Below are 18099 nucleotides of genomic sequence, written 5' to 3' on the forward strand. Positions count from 1 at the left end.
AAACTCTGCAAGTTAGTGGTGCCTTAGCCTGGGCCCCAGGAAGCAAGAAGAATTTGATTTGTAATTGTTTATGAGGTTCAATTTGAATCATAAATAATAATCTATGAAACAGTAAAGTAAAACCCCTTTGGTATCATGTCCTGCTGTCCCTGCAGTCACTTGTATTGATTCACACAACAGGTTTTAACTTAAGGAAATGATGTATTGCCTAAAGAGTTTGAAAAGCATGGTTTTGAATAATTTCCTTAAATATAGTCTGTATTTATGGTATGGAGTAGCTATTGGAAATAAAGACACAGCCTGAATATTTCCAGTGGATTTCACAGATATTTACTAATGGTGCTTAAGAAATTCCAGTTTCACTTGGATCCTTTTAGATAGAAATCTGTTCTCTCATCTTTTCCTTTCATGGTGTCATGCCCTTCTTCATTCTGCTTTCTTCTACTTTGCATTTGTGGTGCTGAACCCAGGCTGTTTCCTCTTCAGTGCTGGGATACTGAAGCAGGGGAGGACTGTGAATATTCTCATGTCCTGTGTCTGGCTACCCAGTGACTCCTGACTGCCCAAATCTGATTTTTTTTTAACAAGTAAAAAGATGCCTATTATTTAAGTATTTAAAGAAGTGAACATGTTTTTATTCCTTAAGAATTTCCTGAGGAAATTTTAAGTAAATATAATTGGAAATTGTAATTTAGATTTTGGGTGAAACTCCAACCTGCAGCAGCTGCCTGAGCTTTGGTGAAGGTGTAAGCAGCTGAAAGCTGGACTCCCCTGCTTGTGCCTGCCACAACCAGTGGTGTTTTGGGTGCATGTGCTGCTGGAAAACCACTTTGGTGGTTGTGTTCCATGGGAGCAGGAGGCAGTGCTGTGATGCTGAATTTGTGGGGATGAACCCATAGCAGATACATGAATAATTCCTGTTGATGGTCCCAGTGAATGCTGCTGCACTGTTTCTGCTAAACCACATCACCAGGGCTTTTGAGGCTTGCAGGTGTTTTGTTTTTTGTAGATGGACTGTCTGGTAAAAATGCTGGTTTTTCCTGCTGGTCTTTGCCTATAAAAGCAAGACTTCTTCACCACTTTGAGAGCACAGGCCCTACAGGGAAGGGTAGTTCTAATATGCTATAGAATGAGTTTTCAGCACATACTGCCTGGTGAAGAGATGGCATTAGTCACTTTGTACTAAAGCACTGCTTTTTGGTGTAACTTACTCTTTGCAGTAAATACATGTTCTTGTTTCAGGCAGCTTTGTGCCCATAATCATGCACTGATACAGACTTAAATGTGCACAGTTGACTTCACAAGTGCAGCTACCACCTTCATGTGCTTTTGGGGATTTTCACCAAAGTCTCCAGCTGGGTTCACAAGGGAGCTGTCACATTGACAGTCTCAGACCTGTCATGATAGTGAAGAAAACAGCAATATCTGTGTTCTGACCAAATTAGCATCCCCACTGCCTGCCTGCCACAATTGTCATGGGAGTGTTTTGATTGAAAGACCAGGATCTTAAAACTGATCAAAACTGAGCCTGGTTGTTTTATGTCCCTTTGAAAGATCTCTACCCCGTTATGTTTAGTGTTTATGAATCTCAGAATTAGTATTTTCTGCTTGTCCCTTTTGGCTACTGTGATTTGGAGGTGAAGGGAAAAAAAAGTCCTTTTGTGAGTTTTAACATCATCCAGGAGCAGAGAAAAAAAAAAGGTGCACCAGTCTAAAACTGGTATTTTTAAAGTTACTAATACTCATAGAGAAAGATTAATAGTTAAAGTATTTTCTAAATCATCTAAAATGTTTGAAAAAGTAATTTATGTGGAAGAGACTTCTTTTGTTTTAAGGTTTTATAATGTATGTGTATGTTAATGATCTCTGTCAGTGACCCAAAAGGTGTTTGGCTCTAGACATACTAGGCTAGGAAAAATTTGCCAGTAGAATTCTTCAGAAGAGCTGAGATTTTTAATTGCTTCTAAAATATAAGGGTTTGAAAAAGTCATTTGTGGCAGCCAGATAACTTAGAGATGTTTTTCATGCTGACCATCTAAAATTTATGCCATTAAAAGCTTTATCCATGCTTGTAGCATCACATGTTTTCATCTTCTTCTCTTGAGCATGTGATATGATGTTGGATATAGCTAAATGTGAAACCACTTGGCTGTTTGTCAACCTGTGTACAAATCTGCTTCTTTAAATCACTCTCTATAGCTTGATACAGTGTCTGGCATGTTATTTGTTATTCAAAAAAAATAAAATAAACCAGAATCTCCTAATGACCACCAAAGCAATTGGCAGAGGCCTCACCATGTCATCAGTATCAGTTGATGGGGAGAGGAATTGGGATTTGTGGTAATGGCCATGAGCTGAACAGATTTATTCAGGAGGGGATTGCTCAGCATGCTTCCCCTGCAGTTTGATGTGTTGTTCAGAAGGGCAGATGACTTTCTTTAGAATTAGGCAAATCTTAGGAAAAATGGCCTTGCCAATTAAGCCACACTCTGCTAAGAAGGAAATGCCTGTAGTAGGACTTTATGAGCCAATAATTGGGCATTTAATCTAAAATTTATTCCTGTCTGAGCAAAATGTGGAGGCTTAAACTAATGATACTGATTTTTGCTGGTAGATTAAGCAGTGGTAGTTGAAGGAAATAAATGTTTGTTTTTATCTGTGGTATCCTGAAGCATGTATGTGGTAGAACTGTTTGTGCTTTATGGATGTTAAGACATAGATTGAGGAAACTCATCTATTTAATTTGAAAAATGAACAAAAAAAAATGACAAGCTGTTAAAATGAGAAGTCTGGATGAATCTCTTTGTTGGTGAGCAACCTTTCAGCTCTCCTACTTGCTTCTTTAGAAATTGCAGACCTGGGCCCTGACGTTTACACATCAGTGTGTGTTTGCCAGCCCACAGGAGATGGCTAATGAAACTCTCTTCAGATCCATCTTTTAGAATGGAGTAGTGATACTTTGTTCTCTTTTCTAAGTGCTGAAATGCCTCTGGCTTCCCATTGTCATCTTTATCTTTTCTGTAATGGCAAATTAAATAAAATAAGACTGTAATTTCTGTTCAGCCCAAGTGAAACATCATAGGAGATGTCATGTGGTGTAGAAGCTGTGTTAAGCAACAGAGGGAAAGAAACTTGGTTAAATCAATACCCAAATAAACACAAAAAATGCATTTTAAAGGTCAGATTCTGGTTTGGGTTGGTTTTTTTTTTATCCTCTCTCTCTTCTTTCTACTGACAGCAATCTGGAGAGATTGCATTGGTTTTTACTGCAGGTTTGTCTCAACAGATGTGAGGGCAGAGTCTGTTCAGGAGTTTGTTTGTGACAGACCCGTTAAACATAAAGAATATCTTGCTAAGCCATGATTTTTTTAGTATGTTGAGCAACCTATTTTTAAGAAGTGTTCTAGCTGTTAGACTTCATAGGCATTATGGTTTTTATATTTTCTATAGCTTTAGCTGTGTCTTGTGACTAAGTATGACATCTTCAGAGTTTCTGTATTAAAATGTTTTTGGATAGAGATTTTTTTGCAGATCCACCTATATTCATCTTTTTTGATTTAACAAAAAACCTGTGTGTATATTCCTGTTGCTTCTTGCATTAGATTTCAAAATATAAAATGAATGTCATTTTGAGTTTAAGGGAAAACAATGAAATCATATGCTCTCACAAGAATTGACAAATCATATCCCTTTCTAATGGGAATCTTATGTAAGTTCAGAAATTCTGTAAAATATTAGGAATTAATCTTGAACTTGACTCAGTGGAAGTAGAATGGATTTGGAAGGCATCTGAAATGCTGGAAGGAAAATGCAATGTCCTTTGATTCCCCCCCCCCAATGTTTTTTGATTAAAAATTGTCATATAGGTGCAGCCATAATGGAGCAAACAAACATGCTATTGTTAAAAAAAACACATAAAAATCACATAATATTTTACATTCTGTTCTTCTTTCTTTATTGTGAGGGTTAGCAGTTCTGTAGAAGCAGGAAAAGAATCTACCTTTGATTCCTTTTGTGCATTATTTCTAAATACTTTTGTTAGATGTTTTTGTTGCTCACATTCTTTATACTCCTAGCTCATATTAGATGTACAATGCTTATTAAAAGAAGAGGCTCTGATGTTTTGTGCCCTTCTCAAAAGAATCAGTTGGAGGCAGCTCCTCTTGCAGCAGTTGTCCCTAATAATTTCTCTGGACAGTCTGTAATTACATTTACCTGTATCCATTATTGCTGTGGTTGGTTACATGGGCCTTGCATCTGTCAGGCTGTGTCTGCATAACAGTGCAGTGACTGGGTCTGAAGGAGAGAAATAAACTGGGAAAACACTTTTCTTGTTCAAGAAACACTTGAGCTGTATTTATTTATTTATTTACTTAAAGGACCTTTACATCCCCACACCCTATTTTGGCTGTGTCAGCCTTTAAAGCATTTTGTCTACAGACAAGCACAGTGTTAATCTGCTTCTGAGGGATTGTTTTCCTGAGTTTTGAATTGTGTGTTTTGTTCTGTAGTTTGGAGTCCAGGACAGCATGAGTTTTGCAATGCTGTCTAGAGTTCAAGTTCATTCATTGGCAGGCTTTCACTTGATCTCCTGCCTGCTCCAGAGGTGAGGGGCTCTTTCTGCTTGTGCTGTGCTTTAATTTGTGCAAGGTACTTAGCTACTGCTATGATTTTTCAGACTGTATTATAGAATTACCTTGGCACACATTAAATAAATAATTCTTCCATTGAATCATCTGAAAACTTAGTTACAGGGAGATAGTGATGAATGGGGTTACTGGTTGGGTGCCCAGATATAGTTTGGGTCTGGGTGACCCAGAGAGGAATTGCAGAGCTCCAGTTGCCAGCAATGAGGAGGGTGTACCCAGGGCTGGGGCTGAGCTAACACTTCTAATTCAGATCCCAAGTGTCACAATCCACCTTGGTTCTTGTCTGAGTGAACAAGATTAGAACAAGGGGTGGCGGCTTTAAACTGGGAGAACAAAGGGTAATGACTTGAATTTGGATGGGGACAGGGCCAGATTATGTGATAGGATGGAATTCTTCACTGTTAGCTTGGTGAGACACTGGCACAGGTTATCCAGAGAAGCTGCTGCTGCTGCCTCATCCCTGGAATTGTTTAAGGCCAGGTTAGATGGGGCTTGGAAAAACCTGGTCTAGTGGAAAGTGTCTCTGCCTGTGGCAGGGCAGATTGGAATTAGATGATTTATAAGGTCCCTTCCAACCCAAACCATTCTGTGGTTCTGTGAGGAGTTTCAGGGTGTTTGTAAATTGGGTTTATTTTGGGAAAAGCATCCACTGCAGGAGTATAGCTACTGTTTTGTTCAGTGCAAGGTATCACTAGAAAGCAGCTCCTCCCTCTAAACACACGTGATGTGGACATTGCACCTGAGCTCCAGCTGTTTTCTCCTACAAACTCGCTCCTGTTGTAGTTCTGCCAAGAGAAGCATTGCCCAAGGATCTTGGGTTTGCTGCTTCCTCATCTGTATGGATGGAAGCTGCCACCACCATTGAAGTGGGTGAGGGTAAGCTAACAAGTTTAGGAGCCCAGATCCAGAGCTAAATTCTTGCAAGTTATTGATTGAATTTTTAGGAGACTTAAAGGTCAAGGGAAAATGAGAAGAACTGTTTTCCCCCCAGCCTGTGATCTGGATTGTTGACTGTGTTCACAATCCAATGTAGTTCATTTTGATGCAGCCAAGTCAAAAGTAATGCTTCTGGGCAAAAGAAGGCACATAATATTAAGCCCTGAAAGACTGTATTCAGGCAAGCAGTGGTGCAGAAAAGAGCCTGAGCATTGTGGATTGCTTATCATGAGCATCTTAATATGAATTTCTGGTACGCTGCACTGTTCAAAGAGGTGAATGTCGATAAATTAATATGACAACATGCAGGAGAAAAGAGGGAGATGGTCTGGCTCTTTATATATACCCCAGTGCACTTGTGCACAGGTGGGAGGTCAAAGGAAGGAAGCAAAAATAATCACAGGATTAAAAACAAACAGAGAGACCAACAACTGCCTGGGTTTAGGAGCTTTGTTTTTCCATTTAACGCCACAGAGGTTGAGAGTTGTCATGTCTATGTAAAAATACCTATCTATAGATAGACACATACTGCATATGCAAATATATATATATACAGGTGTAAAAGAGATCTGGTGGCTTAGCAGGAACCAACAGGGTATCAGGCAGATTCAACCTTGAGATCACAAACAGTGCTGTAGCTAAATTAGTAGTGAAACTTTAGGAAAAGAGAGCTGGTGGAACAGTTTATAATCTTTTAAGATAAAATTAGATACTACATTTTGTAAGATGTTCTTTAGTCAAACTTCTGGGAACAATTCAGCGGGTTTTATAGAGAGATTATACTGGGTGACTGCAGTAGTTGCTTCAGGCTCTAGAATATGTAAATCTGTAAATGATAATGAAAAACTCCACATATGCAGATATGTTTCAGAAGGACAAGTGCAGTGTCTTTTCTGGGGACCAGTGTTGTCTCCAGGTTAGATGGCTTCATGTTATGACTTAATTACATTTTATTGCTTCTCTATGTTATTATTATGCACAGCAGTTTAAACATTGTGAGCAGAGATACTGGGTTTCAATTTTATATGTACATGGGGTTTATTTGGATGATTCCACATAGTTTTAATTGAAGAACAGGTGTTCCCTGTAAGCTAAATGGGTATCCACTTACCCTGCTTTTATATAGAGAATACATTAAACTTTGCAGTGTGTGTGTTTGTTTTCATTTCAGCTTTCATTCAGGAAGACTATTACTGATAAAAATCTTTGTTTCAAACAGCTCAGAGTAGAAGTGCTCAGCTGCAATTCAATTTGTGAAGTGTTTCTGTTACAGTGTTGTCACTTTTATAGCACTCCAGTGAGGGGCAAGGAGAGGACTTCTCAAAACATGAATTTTGACTTCAGACTTGAGCCTCTTATTGCCATCTTTTCTAAAAGTTATTTTTAATATAAATGTGGTGATAAATATATCTTGAAGTTTGATGCTTTTACCTTTATATTCCTAATTTTGTGGTTGTGTATTGCCAGGTAGCAGCCATCAGATTTGTTCAGAAATTGCAGCTCACTCTCTGGGAGGTTACAGAGCAGCCTTCCCTGCCTTGTTTGTTTTAAACAAATTGACATTGACTTGTAATTACCTGGGAGAGTTTTTGTCTTGTGTCTGGCTGGAGTTAGGTGTTAGATCAGATCTTAAGAAGAAATTCTTTATTAAGAGGGCAAGTGAAGCACTGGCACAGGTTGCCCAGAGAAGTTGTGATTGCCCGTCCCTGGAAGTGTTCAAAGCCAGCCTGGATGGGGTTTGGAGCAGCCTGGTCTAGTGGGTGGCATCCCTGCCCATGGCAGGGGGGTGGAAGATGTCCTTAAAGGTCCCTTCCAACCCAAACCACTCCATGATTCTGTGACTTGTACCTCATTGACACAGAGCTCAGAGGTTTCTGTGCATCTCCAGTCTGGAAATCTGTCATTTCAGCATTTCCACTTTGGTCTGGTTTTTGATTCAGTGCCAGTGGATAGATTGAACTGCTTGTTAGGTTGGTTTCTGGCACTTGGGTGTTGAGATTCTGTGTGGTGGAGGAGCTCTGGTGGACTTTGCACACCTGGTTTGGTGTGTGCTTCTGAAAGGTACAGCCATGGAGAAAGAGGGTGCAGGTGTTTTTGAGGACAGAGAGGGCACATCTGTCTTGATAGGACTTTCTAGAATATTGGAGTTCTGGTTTGCCTTCCAAAAGGATCATCTGGGCTTGGAGGCGTTCCTAATCGGCGGCAGACGGAAGTCACTATTGATCCATGGTCATTTGTGCTGGCTTTGGGACAGGATCCCCTGGGGACTGTGTCTGCAGGCTGGCAGGGATGTCCTCTGCCTTGATGATCCAAGCAAGGTCAGGAGAGAAATGGTTCAGCCATCCAGCTGAAGGAATTTTGGCATGCTGCTTGGGCCCAGGGATCAATTCTAAATAGCTGCCTTATGCCTATCTGAGGAAAAGTCTTTCCAGATCTGATGTTCCTGTGTTGTGTGGTGGCTGTCAGGGTCTCCAAAGTACAGCTGGGCAGTTCATGCATGGAAGGACTTGTTGTCTTCAGCTCCCCCTTAGAGGCTTATAAACATTAACCACCCAGAGGCTACTGATTCAGATAAGCTGCTATAAATTGACACTGCATGTAAATGAGCTATCGTGCTGTGTTGTGGTGATTAATGTAACTGTAATGGCACACATTATCTCCTAAAGTTATGATAACCTGGGGAAATCACTTAAAGATAACCTGTTCTGTCTGTTCTCCTCAGGAGGATATCTGCATTTTGGCTCCACATAGCTTATCTTTGCTCCTAACGCAAACTAGAAAATTAAAGAGAGCAAACTGCATGCTAGGACCATATTCTAGCCTGCATTGCATTTACTCCTGCATGTTAATTTTCTTATGCAAAAAAACCTGCTTTTGGGTTGCCTTGAGACTGGCATTTTTTAATAGGCACTCTCCAGAGATCATACTAATTTTGTCCCAAGCTCAAGATCCAGGTGTCTGTGCTGGAGCTCAGCTAATTGTTGCTGAACCTCTCATACTTCTGTCGTGGTGGTAAGGCCCTGGCACTAACTTCTTGAGGCTTGGTTTGACTTCATTTGAGTCTTACAGGAATTTGTCTTTGTTTAGTTCTTCATTCTGAAAGTATGTACTTTCCCTTGCAGGCTTTACTTGTGCCATAAATTCAGTATTTGTTCCAGTTTCTAAACAAAACAGCTGATGAGTGATCTGTAGGTACAAGTTTTAATAATACATGTAGAGTTAAATTTGCAGGAAATTTTCTTTCTTGTTTCAAATGCAATTTAAAGCAGAAAAGGGGGGAAAAAAAGCTGCCTTTGATTTTCTTAGTTTCTTATTTTGATCCAAATCCTGAGAGAGCTGGGATTTTTGACTGTGAAGCATTACCAAAAAATGCTTGAGTAAGTATTTTAGAATCCCAAATCTTTGGATTCAAGGTACATTTCCCACTTTTTACTTGGGAATCCTTTGGGCTGTCTGTTCTACCATAGAAACTCTGTCTTGCTAATTGTGATCACTCCTCCTCTCCCTGTGTTTTCATATCAGGGATAGTAGAAGGAGGAGCTGAGGAATCCTTGAGGAAAGACAAACTGTAACATGTATGTATTCCTGGAATAGTTATTTGACCTCTCATGAGATTAGAAATGTCTCTTCATGAAGGGGCTCTCGAGAGAAGTGAATGAGCTGGAGAAGAGGCAGGAGAAGGGAGGAGAAGATCTTTTCCTGGTGAGTGCTGGCAGTCGCTCTGTGCTTGGCACAGGGCAGGAGGAGCTCATGCCCATCTGCAGGAAGTGCCGAGCCTCTCCAGGCTGAAAGCAGCGCTGAGCTTTACAGAGAGGGGCTCCTGTGGAGCCTGCAGGACTGGAACTGCAGTGGCACACACCCTCTTGTGGCAGGAAGGGACAAGTCCCAGCACAAACCAGCGTGGCCTCTTGGTTTCTGTGCTCCCTGGTTTGCCTTGCTCACTCTTTGGTGTTCAGTGAGCATCCCTCACTCGGGTGCACCACCTGTGCTTTCCTGTACTTGCCTCTTTCATCTTCCTGTTCTTGCACTGCCTGAATCTGTTCTGTCTTGCAAATTCTAAAACTTCACCCTATTTAAATCTGGTTTTATCAGTATTTGGATAGTATTTAAACTGGGCTTTAAAGTGCCCTTACTTACTTAGTTGCCAACATACTGAAAATACTCCTTACGGACTAAAACATTTACAGGAATAAAAAGGCTGGAAAAATAACCAAGGGTGCTGAAGAACATACTAGTTTTGTGTCTTAAATAGCTTAGTTTGTCTGAACTGCTATGAAGGGGTCATGTATAGATTAGGGGATAACATGCTGCTTTTCCCAGCGGTTTGATTAACCAGCTTAGGACTGGGTCAGATGCGCAGGAGCAGAGCAGGGAAGGCTCATCATCACCTTGCAAGTGCAGAGGGGCCCTCCAGCATGTTTGCAGTTATCAGATTTGCTGCATAATAAGCTGTACGCTCCATTCAGCACTCTAATTAACCCAGGAAAGCTCTCTGGCTCAGTCTGTGCTGATAGCATGAACCTCACAAAGCCAGGCAGTCTCACCAAAGTACCTCTAAATAAGATTAAGCAAAGCGAGCCAGCCATGAAATAAAATGTAGGCTAAGTGTCAAGCAAATACTCTTATTTGCTTTCATTTAGTACCAAGTTCTGCACTTGGCATGAGGTGTCCAAGCATTTAATGTGTGAGTAGCACTGGCAACTCCTAGCAAGTGCTGACAGATGAGACCTTAATCATTAATGTTTCTCTGTAGAGACAAAAATAACCAAATGCTGTGTGACAACGCTTACAAACACGAGTTGATGGTATTTCCTACAACTCCTAAGCAGTCCTGGCTCCCACTGATCCCATCAGGATTGGGAATTACATGTTGGTGGAACATGGTGGCAGACTGGGTAATGCTGGGATGTCAGAGGAAAGGAGAAAAGCCAAGGCTGGTGGCAGGTTTGTAAAGTGACAGGTTCCTTAGTTAGCCCTGTGCTGCTGCTAAAGATCCTTGTCAGACAGCAGGAAAAAGAAACAGTGTGAGTGATGGAGGATGGAGCAGGTACAGACATACAGGGTCCTGAAATCTATGACCTGTTTGCAGAATGGATCTCATCCTCCTTTCTCTGCCTTTTCAGGTATCTTGCAATATCTTCAGAACTCTCCCACCTAGTGACAGCAATGAATTTGATCCAGAAGAAGATGAGCCCACCTTGGAGGCATCGTGGCCGCACTTACAGGTTTTTGATTATTTACCTCAGAAGAAATTCTTGTCATTGCTTGATGTATCTAATAATTTATCTAATAATTTTCTCAGCTTTTTTTTTTAACCTGTGAATCAGAACTATTCTGTGAGACACCAACATGTATTAATACTGTTTATGATTCTAATATAGTACCTAAAGAGAAGGGAGAGAACTTTGTGATATTTCTAAAACGTTAAAGCTTTCTTTCAAAATGATATTGATGGTGTCCCTCATATTCCCGTTTTCCTTCACTGATTTAAAAATTATTTTGCTTTCCCAACTGCTTTGATGCACAAGTATTTTTCAACAACTGCAGCAAGAGCATTGTGAGGATGACACTGCTGGCAGTTTTGCTTTATTGAGGGTGGTTAATATTCATAGGAGAGTGCACAGGTGTTGGCAGCTGATCAGAAAAATGAATGAGAAGCTGCATCCCTATCTAAGTCCTCCTTCCTCTCCTCAAGGTTTGCTCCCAGGTGTTTGGAGCAGGATTCCAGCTCACTCAGTAGCATCCCTTCCTCTGAATTTCAGTTGTCAAAACAAGGGATTTTGAGACCCCCATGTGGAATAACACTCTATCCAGCTCTGGGGTTAATAGCACAAGAAAACTGTAGACCTGTTGGACTGGGTCCAGCGAGCAGGGTGCAAAGATGATCGGAGGGCTGGAGCACCTGTCCTGTGAGCACAGGCTGAGAGAGCAGGGATTGTTCATTCTGGAGAAGAGAAGGCTCCAGGGAAACCCCATTGCAGCCTTCCTGTACTTGAAAGGGAGATTGTAAAAAAACAAGGGAGAGAGTGGCTTTTTACATGGTCAGATGGTGACAGGACAATGAGAGATTCAGATTGCACTTTCTTAAGAAGCTCTTGAGTTGTGAGGGTGTGAGGCCTGCCACAGAGGTTGCCAGAGAAGCTGTGGCTGCTCCATCTCTGGGAGTGTTGAAGGCCAGGTTGGATAAGCAGCCTGGTCTTGGGAGTGCTGTCCCTGCCCATGGCAGGGAGGGTGAAATGAGGTGATCTTTAATGCCCTTTCCAACCCAAACCATTCCATCATTCTGCAATTTTCAGTGAAGAACATAAACTAAACTGGAGAAAATATCCTTGATACTAATGCAGTAAATTCCTTTATAGAAAATCTAGATGAAGATGCTGTGTGTGTTAGTCAGGATAATGACTCACACCACTGGTAAATTTACAGGAAGTTTGCTTGAGTAACAATTTGTGGAGCTTTGGGAGTTTTTGTGAGCAAAGGAGCAGAATTGATCTCAGCCTGAAATGAGGATTCTATTTTACAGTTGCATGCACAATCCTGTGAGGGTTTTTTTTTTTTCACTCTTTTGTGCTCTCTAATTCAGAATCTCTTGAAATGTAGGTTCATCCCTCATTTATATTTAAATTTCACAAAAAATAAGAATCTTCAAAACTTCAAGGCAGCTCTGAGGAGCTGTGCCTGCCTGGAAACAGCACATTCAGTGACACTGGTGCTGTAGTTCAAAAAGTCATTACTTGCATGGAAATGAGGGAATTTCTTATCCAGTGGATGACTTAGCATTGTCAAGAAGAAATTCACCAAAGTATTTGTGAAAAGTCAATGGAATTGATTTCCTGATGATTTAATGTTGGTGTTATGTAAGCTGTCACTTTTCCCACAACTTACTTCTCAACCTCACTCCTGCTTTTTGATTTCCTATTGCTTCCTTTGAGAAGTCAGAGAACAGTGTTATAAAGTACCAGCAGCAGTTTTGCAGCATATTTCTGTCATGGAAAAATTTAAAATGATTTTCAAATGTACTTTTTAAGCTTCCTTTCTCCTTTCAGTATCAATATTCATACTTACTAAAGACAAAAAGGAAGAAGTTTTCAGTGGCTGCTCTTCATGAAAAGGTTCTGCAAAGAGAATGGCTGGCTGGTAGCTCATTATCAGTGACAGATCAGAGTTGCTGTCTTATGAGGCCACAGCAGTCTCTGTTTCACTTCACTTCCTTGTTCCCTGCTTTTTATACTCTTCTTTTTCTCCACTAAATGAAAAGTCTTGCTGTCCCACTGAAGAGTTTAGGTAGAGATGGAATTGCATGAAAATAAGCAGATTTTCTCCTGCCCTGAGGCTAATCTTTACAGTAGCTTAGGAACTTCTGAATAAATTCTGGTTTGTATTCTTCTTCTGTGTTTCAAGTTGTACTAGAACACTACTCTAAGCAATTTCTAATTTAATTTAAATATTTCCAACTGTTTCACCAACCCCTTCAGAATTGTAATGTCTGTATTTGATGTGACTTCAGCAGTTCAGAGGGCAGTTTAAATGTGCTTCCCAATTACTCTGGGAAACTTTACAAGATGATAACAAGCATTACAAGATGGCAGTGCCTGTTCTTGGTGATGAAATGTCTTTGACTGGAGTTAAATAAGCAGAGGCAGCTTAAAAAGCTCATGTAATTAAGTTTAACTAAAAGGTGGTAACTTAATAAAGGAGAAAAATCTTTTCCATTTTTTTAACCCTTTGTACTGGGGAAAAATAAGCACTTAATCTTTAATAAAATAATTTAGGGAAATACTAAAAATATAAAGAGTAATCAAGTCATAAATTAAACCCATGTTTTGTTTATTTTTTCTTTTGCAGCTTGTATATGAGTTTTTCATACGATTTTTGGAAAGCCAAGAATTTCAGCCCAGCATTGCCAAAAAGTACATAGATCAGAAATTTGTATTGCAGGTAAGCTGGTGTGTTTTTTTTAAGGCTTAGTGCTGCTTTTGGGGAAAAAAAAGTCCTTTAAAAAGATTTAGTTTAGAATTTGAAAGTATAACTTCATTTGCAACAGAAGAAGGCTAAACCAGCGTCTACAATGAAAGTTTTCAATCTATGGAGGAAATGGAAAAAGGTGTGTGTGTTTATATGTCAGCTTGTTACTATAGATACATAAAATAGATGGTTTGGATCCAGTTTCAATACCTCAGTCAAAATATTTGACTTTCTGGTTTTGAGACAGAGCTGAAACAGTAACTGTTGTAAAATGAAAAGTTTCCCACCAAGTAGTCTCAGAATGCTGTTCTCTCTATCTAGAGACTACTTAAACACCAGTTTTAATGTGTCTTAGTATTGTTGATACTTTTGTTTTCTGGGTAAGCCAGGACACTCCACAGATACATTTTTTTGTCTTCAGATTTGAGAACAGGCCTGACTTGGGTTTTGTTTTCCCTTTGTGAGTTTTTGTGTAACTGCAAAGTCAGAAAGAACTTTGTGCTTGATGCTGTCTGTAGCTTGCTTGTGAAAATCAGGGGAATTTAGAAAGATTGCTATTTAGTTAGAAAATGGAGTTTCCTTGCAGGCTGTCACTTGAATGAAAAAGCAACTTGGAGTTGGCAGGAGAGACTCAGCATTTCTGAAGACCTTTCTCTTGTCCCTTATCACTCATGGCGCTTTTATTTTTCCCTGTACTGCTCAGGCAATAAAAGTTGTGCTTTTACTGTTCATTGTGTTGTCTGGATGAAGAATACCTGAAAAATGGAGTGAACAGAGCAATTTCTGTCCTTACATTCAAAGTTTCAAAGAAGATAATTCAGTTTTCTTCTTGATAGCACAAGACCTTCTTCATCCTACAAAGGCAATAGGATATACTTAAATTTTTCCTTTATCCTTCTCCTAAACACAATAGCATTTTTCATCTGGATCAAACCTCTGGTGGTTTCCTTTTTGTTCATCTCAGTACTGATTTAACAAGAAGATGCACCAATGTGTTCATCCAGTACCTGGTGGAGATAAAAGAACATGCATGACAAATCACTCCTGACAGGTTTTTTCTGGCTGGTTTTGGTTTGATTAGATAGAGCAGGATTGCATTAGGATGAATACATGTGCTCTCCTTCAATATCTAGTAAAAATAATTCTTAGATGCTCCTGTTCTGTGCTGCTGAACTTGGTCATGACTGGCAACATCCCACTCAACCCTTTTAAGACATTCAAAACTGTCAGTTTGGCACAGGAGAATGGGTCTAAACCAAGGATTTTAAATTCTTTTTACATCTTGCTAGTTTTCATTAAATCTATTAAATGGAAGAATATTTGCTACTGAAAGAGGGGAATATGAGATTTTAAAACCTACATATCAGAAAACATGGTATGACAATTAAGAAGGCAAAGAAGTTCTAAGGATTCCTATGTTCTTATGGGGTTTGGTGATGCACATTTTTATATTGCTGTGCACAGTGTCAATTTAAAATTGACATTTTTCTAGCAAAAGTTCTATTCAGACCTACATATACACACATATACACACTACATATAAATAGTTATATTTCCATGTGTGTAAATACTTTTTGGTGAGCTGTAGGAAATTGGGGTGTCCTTCCACTTCCTGTTGTGTTTGTTGTGTGTCAGGAGCAACTCCTGAGTACCTGCAGATCCCTTACACAGGACAGCAATTTGAGACTTAAGAACATGAAGCATTTTGGTGTCTTGTGACACTGACACCACAAATGGGACTTTTGGAGTATTTGGAATCAGCTTTTTCTCAAAATTAATTTTTTTTTTAATTTTAATGATGTGTTTCTTGGCAGTAAGGATGCCTGTATGAAAAAAAAAGGAAAATGTTCATTTTTAATGGACTTTTTTCAAACTTTTTGCTTATTTACTTGCTTTTTGCTTGCTTTTATTAAGTATAGCTGCATTTCTGGCTTTCAGCTGTATGTTTTAATAAAATACTGTATTTATCAGTGTAGCTGTTCATTTTTAAAGCCTGCTTATGTACAGTTTGAAATGGTTGGCAGTGGTTGCTAAGAGACATACTATTCAAATATATCCACAAGTCTCTGTTATGTAGGTTGCTATTTTGGAAAATTAATTTCCTTTTTCTATGTATGTTTAGAATAGCCAAAATAAATTATGGAAGTCTTGCTGCTAATTCATAAAAATAAGACTTTATTGTTGAAACCTGAAAACCAATTGGACATAGCAAAATAATAGTCTTATTATTATTTTTTTTTTTTAATGAGAGACTTAGTTTAGCAATGTTTCCAGAGAGGATCTGCATAAGAGAACTGGAAATATAAATACTTTTCAATCCAGTAAGAAAACAAAAACCATAAGTGCTTCCAGCTGTTTGCTGTCTTAGGCTGAGATGTTCTATTTGGGGAAGGATGAGGTGACTATTTATTTATTTAAATCCAGAACTAATTGAGGAGAGCAATGTGTTTATAACCTCTGGAGGGCAGCTGACAAACCTCATACTTCCCTCCTGAGATCCCCACCACTGCAAAGATGATACAGTGAGGTCTCACTTCAAGCTGCAGAAATGTTCCAAACAATGAGGAAGATATGTGTGCATCAGTCCTAGACCTGGATGTTAGAAAGCAAAATCCCAGACAGCCTAACAAATTTAAATCATATTTTTTCTTATCTTTTTCACCTCCTCAGAGTTATACAGTAGTTTAACAGAGATCAGGTGTAGCATGCATACACTGACATATCTACTTGCTGTAGGTATTTATAATTTATCTGTTTGTGAATCTAAGATAATTTTGTTTTCTGCCACTCCTGTAATGATTTTCTGACATTTGTAAGACCCATTTGTAAGACCTGTTTGACAATCTCTCTATTTCTCCTGCAAGACAAGTAGTCATTCAGTTACTTTTTTTCATGCAAGACAGATACTGGTTGCCATTGATTACTAAAAATTACCTAAAATTCCCTGGTTTCTGCACATTTGTGGCAGTTGGTTGTGCTTTTTGCTTTAATGTTTACCTCTGAATTTATTCCAAACATCCAGCAGAATACCCAGTGTTGTGGTGTTGCAAAAAAAAATGAGGATGGTGGCTAAGGGAAAGCTCATACTGTTGTGGCAGAGGATTCAAGGGGAATAAAAACAATATTTTGGTGATATTCCTGCTGCTCATTTCATGCAGCTTCAGGTGTCAGTGTTTGGGATACATTTTGTGCAGTACCAGACACTAAAACACCTTCTGAGTCTCGCATAACCAAGAACTACTTAGTAAATGTGGGTTTTCTAGTTTTTTTTCTTTATTCATTGTTTTGTTTTTTTTTAATTGTCATTGGTAATGAAATCACCATTTTGTTCAAAGTGAAGGATTAATTCCCTCTGATGCTGTTGATTTGTGGCAATTGGTGGAGATCCCATAGCAGCAGATCCAGTGCTGGCATGGACTTCCCTGTTGGGTCTTTCCACAGCATGAGGGCCTTGCAATCACTAGGAAGGCTTAAGAGCTCTTCATATGAATGACAGGCAATTAGAAAAATGTGACCTTGACACAACCTTGTGAGGACAAAGTGTTAGAGCAAATGAGGACCTTCTGGTTCTGCAGAGTCAGGGAATGGGGGATGTAAAAGGCAAACTGTCTTATCATATTTATTATTGGGATGAAGAAGGGCAGCAATCACAAATTTATTATTCTGAGTTTTATGATGCTATACTGAGGTTCCAGCAGGTTTTTTTAATATTGGATATCTACTGCTTAGGTACCATGGATGTCACATTCTTTGACTCGTGTGTTTTCATGAATTCCGTTTCCTACAGAAGTCTGTTGTGTCCTGCTTGTCAAATGTCTCCTGTTTCAGTTCTCTTTTTCCTTTAAACACAGCTGTTGGAGCTGTTTGACAGTGAAGACCCTCGGGAACGAGACTACCTAAAAACAGTCTTGCACAGAATTTATGGCAAGTTCCTGGGCCTTAGAGCATTTATCCGAAAACAGATAAATAATATTTTTCTACGGTAAGTTGTGGAAGAAGGAGCTTTTCACTTATGAACCCTTTAGGAAACTGATATATTGCTTATATTTAACTTTTCTTTTTTTAGATTTGTTTATGAAACTGAACACTTCAATGGCGTAGCTGAGCTGTTGGAAATTTTAGGAAGGTAAAGGAGTCTTTATTTATTATCTAACTCAGACTTCCCTTTGGACACGTCAGGGTAGTGTCAGATTTGGAAAAAGTATTATGATAATCCCTGACTCTGAAAACAGATGTGTGCACATGCTCATCTTTAAGCCCATGTGCAAATCTCTGTCACATCTTTGCCAAGAATATCTAAGTACAAGTTCCAGCCCAAGTGTTGGGTTGATTTTATGTGTGTGAGTCCATTAAACACTGCACGCTTCATCCTTACATGCTGGGGGATTATTTTCTTCTGAGCACACTTAGCAGAGGGGATGTTTTGAGTGAGTCTAATTTTGGTGGGTTAATTACTCAAGACCACCTTGCTCAGATGAATTTACAGACCACATAGACAAGGTCTTCTCTGTTTGGCAGCAGGTTTGTGCAGCTGTTTATGTGGTTATTC

General features: G+C 39.4%; 1 protein-coding gene across 2 annotated transcripts in view; it reads left to right on the forward strand.

The window, feature by feature from the left end:
* Nucleotides 1–18099, forward strand: part of PPP2R5E (protein phosphatase 2 regulatory subunit B'epsilon) — a 71039-nt gene that overhangs the window by 42580 nt on the left and 10360 nt on the right. For both annotated transcript variants that reach the window (XM_054286823.1, XM_054286821.1), the window contains exons 4-7: nt 10709–10810; nt 13431–13523; nt 17402–17532; nt 17617–17676. In XM_054286823.1, coding sequence (XP_054142798.1) covers nt 10709–10810; nt 13431–13523; nt 17402–17532; nt 17617–17676 — 386 coding nt within the window. The remainder of the gene's footprint in view (nt 1–10708; nt 10811–13430; nt 13524–17401; nt 17533–17616; nt 17677–18099) is intronic.

The sequence above is a fragment of the Melozone crissalis genome, unplaced genomic scaffold (assembly GCF_028551555.1).
Source record: "Melozone crissalis strain CALT ecotype California unplaced genomic scaffold, PUWL_Pcris_2 ptg000056l_1, whole genome shotgun sequence".
Classification (NCBI taxonomy): Eukaryota; Metazoa; Chordata; class Aves; order Passeriformes; family Passerellidae; genus Melozone; species Melozone crissalis.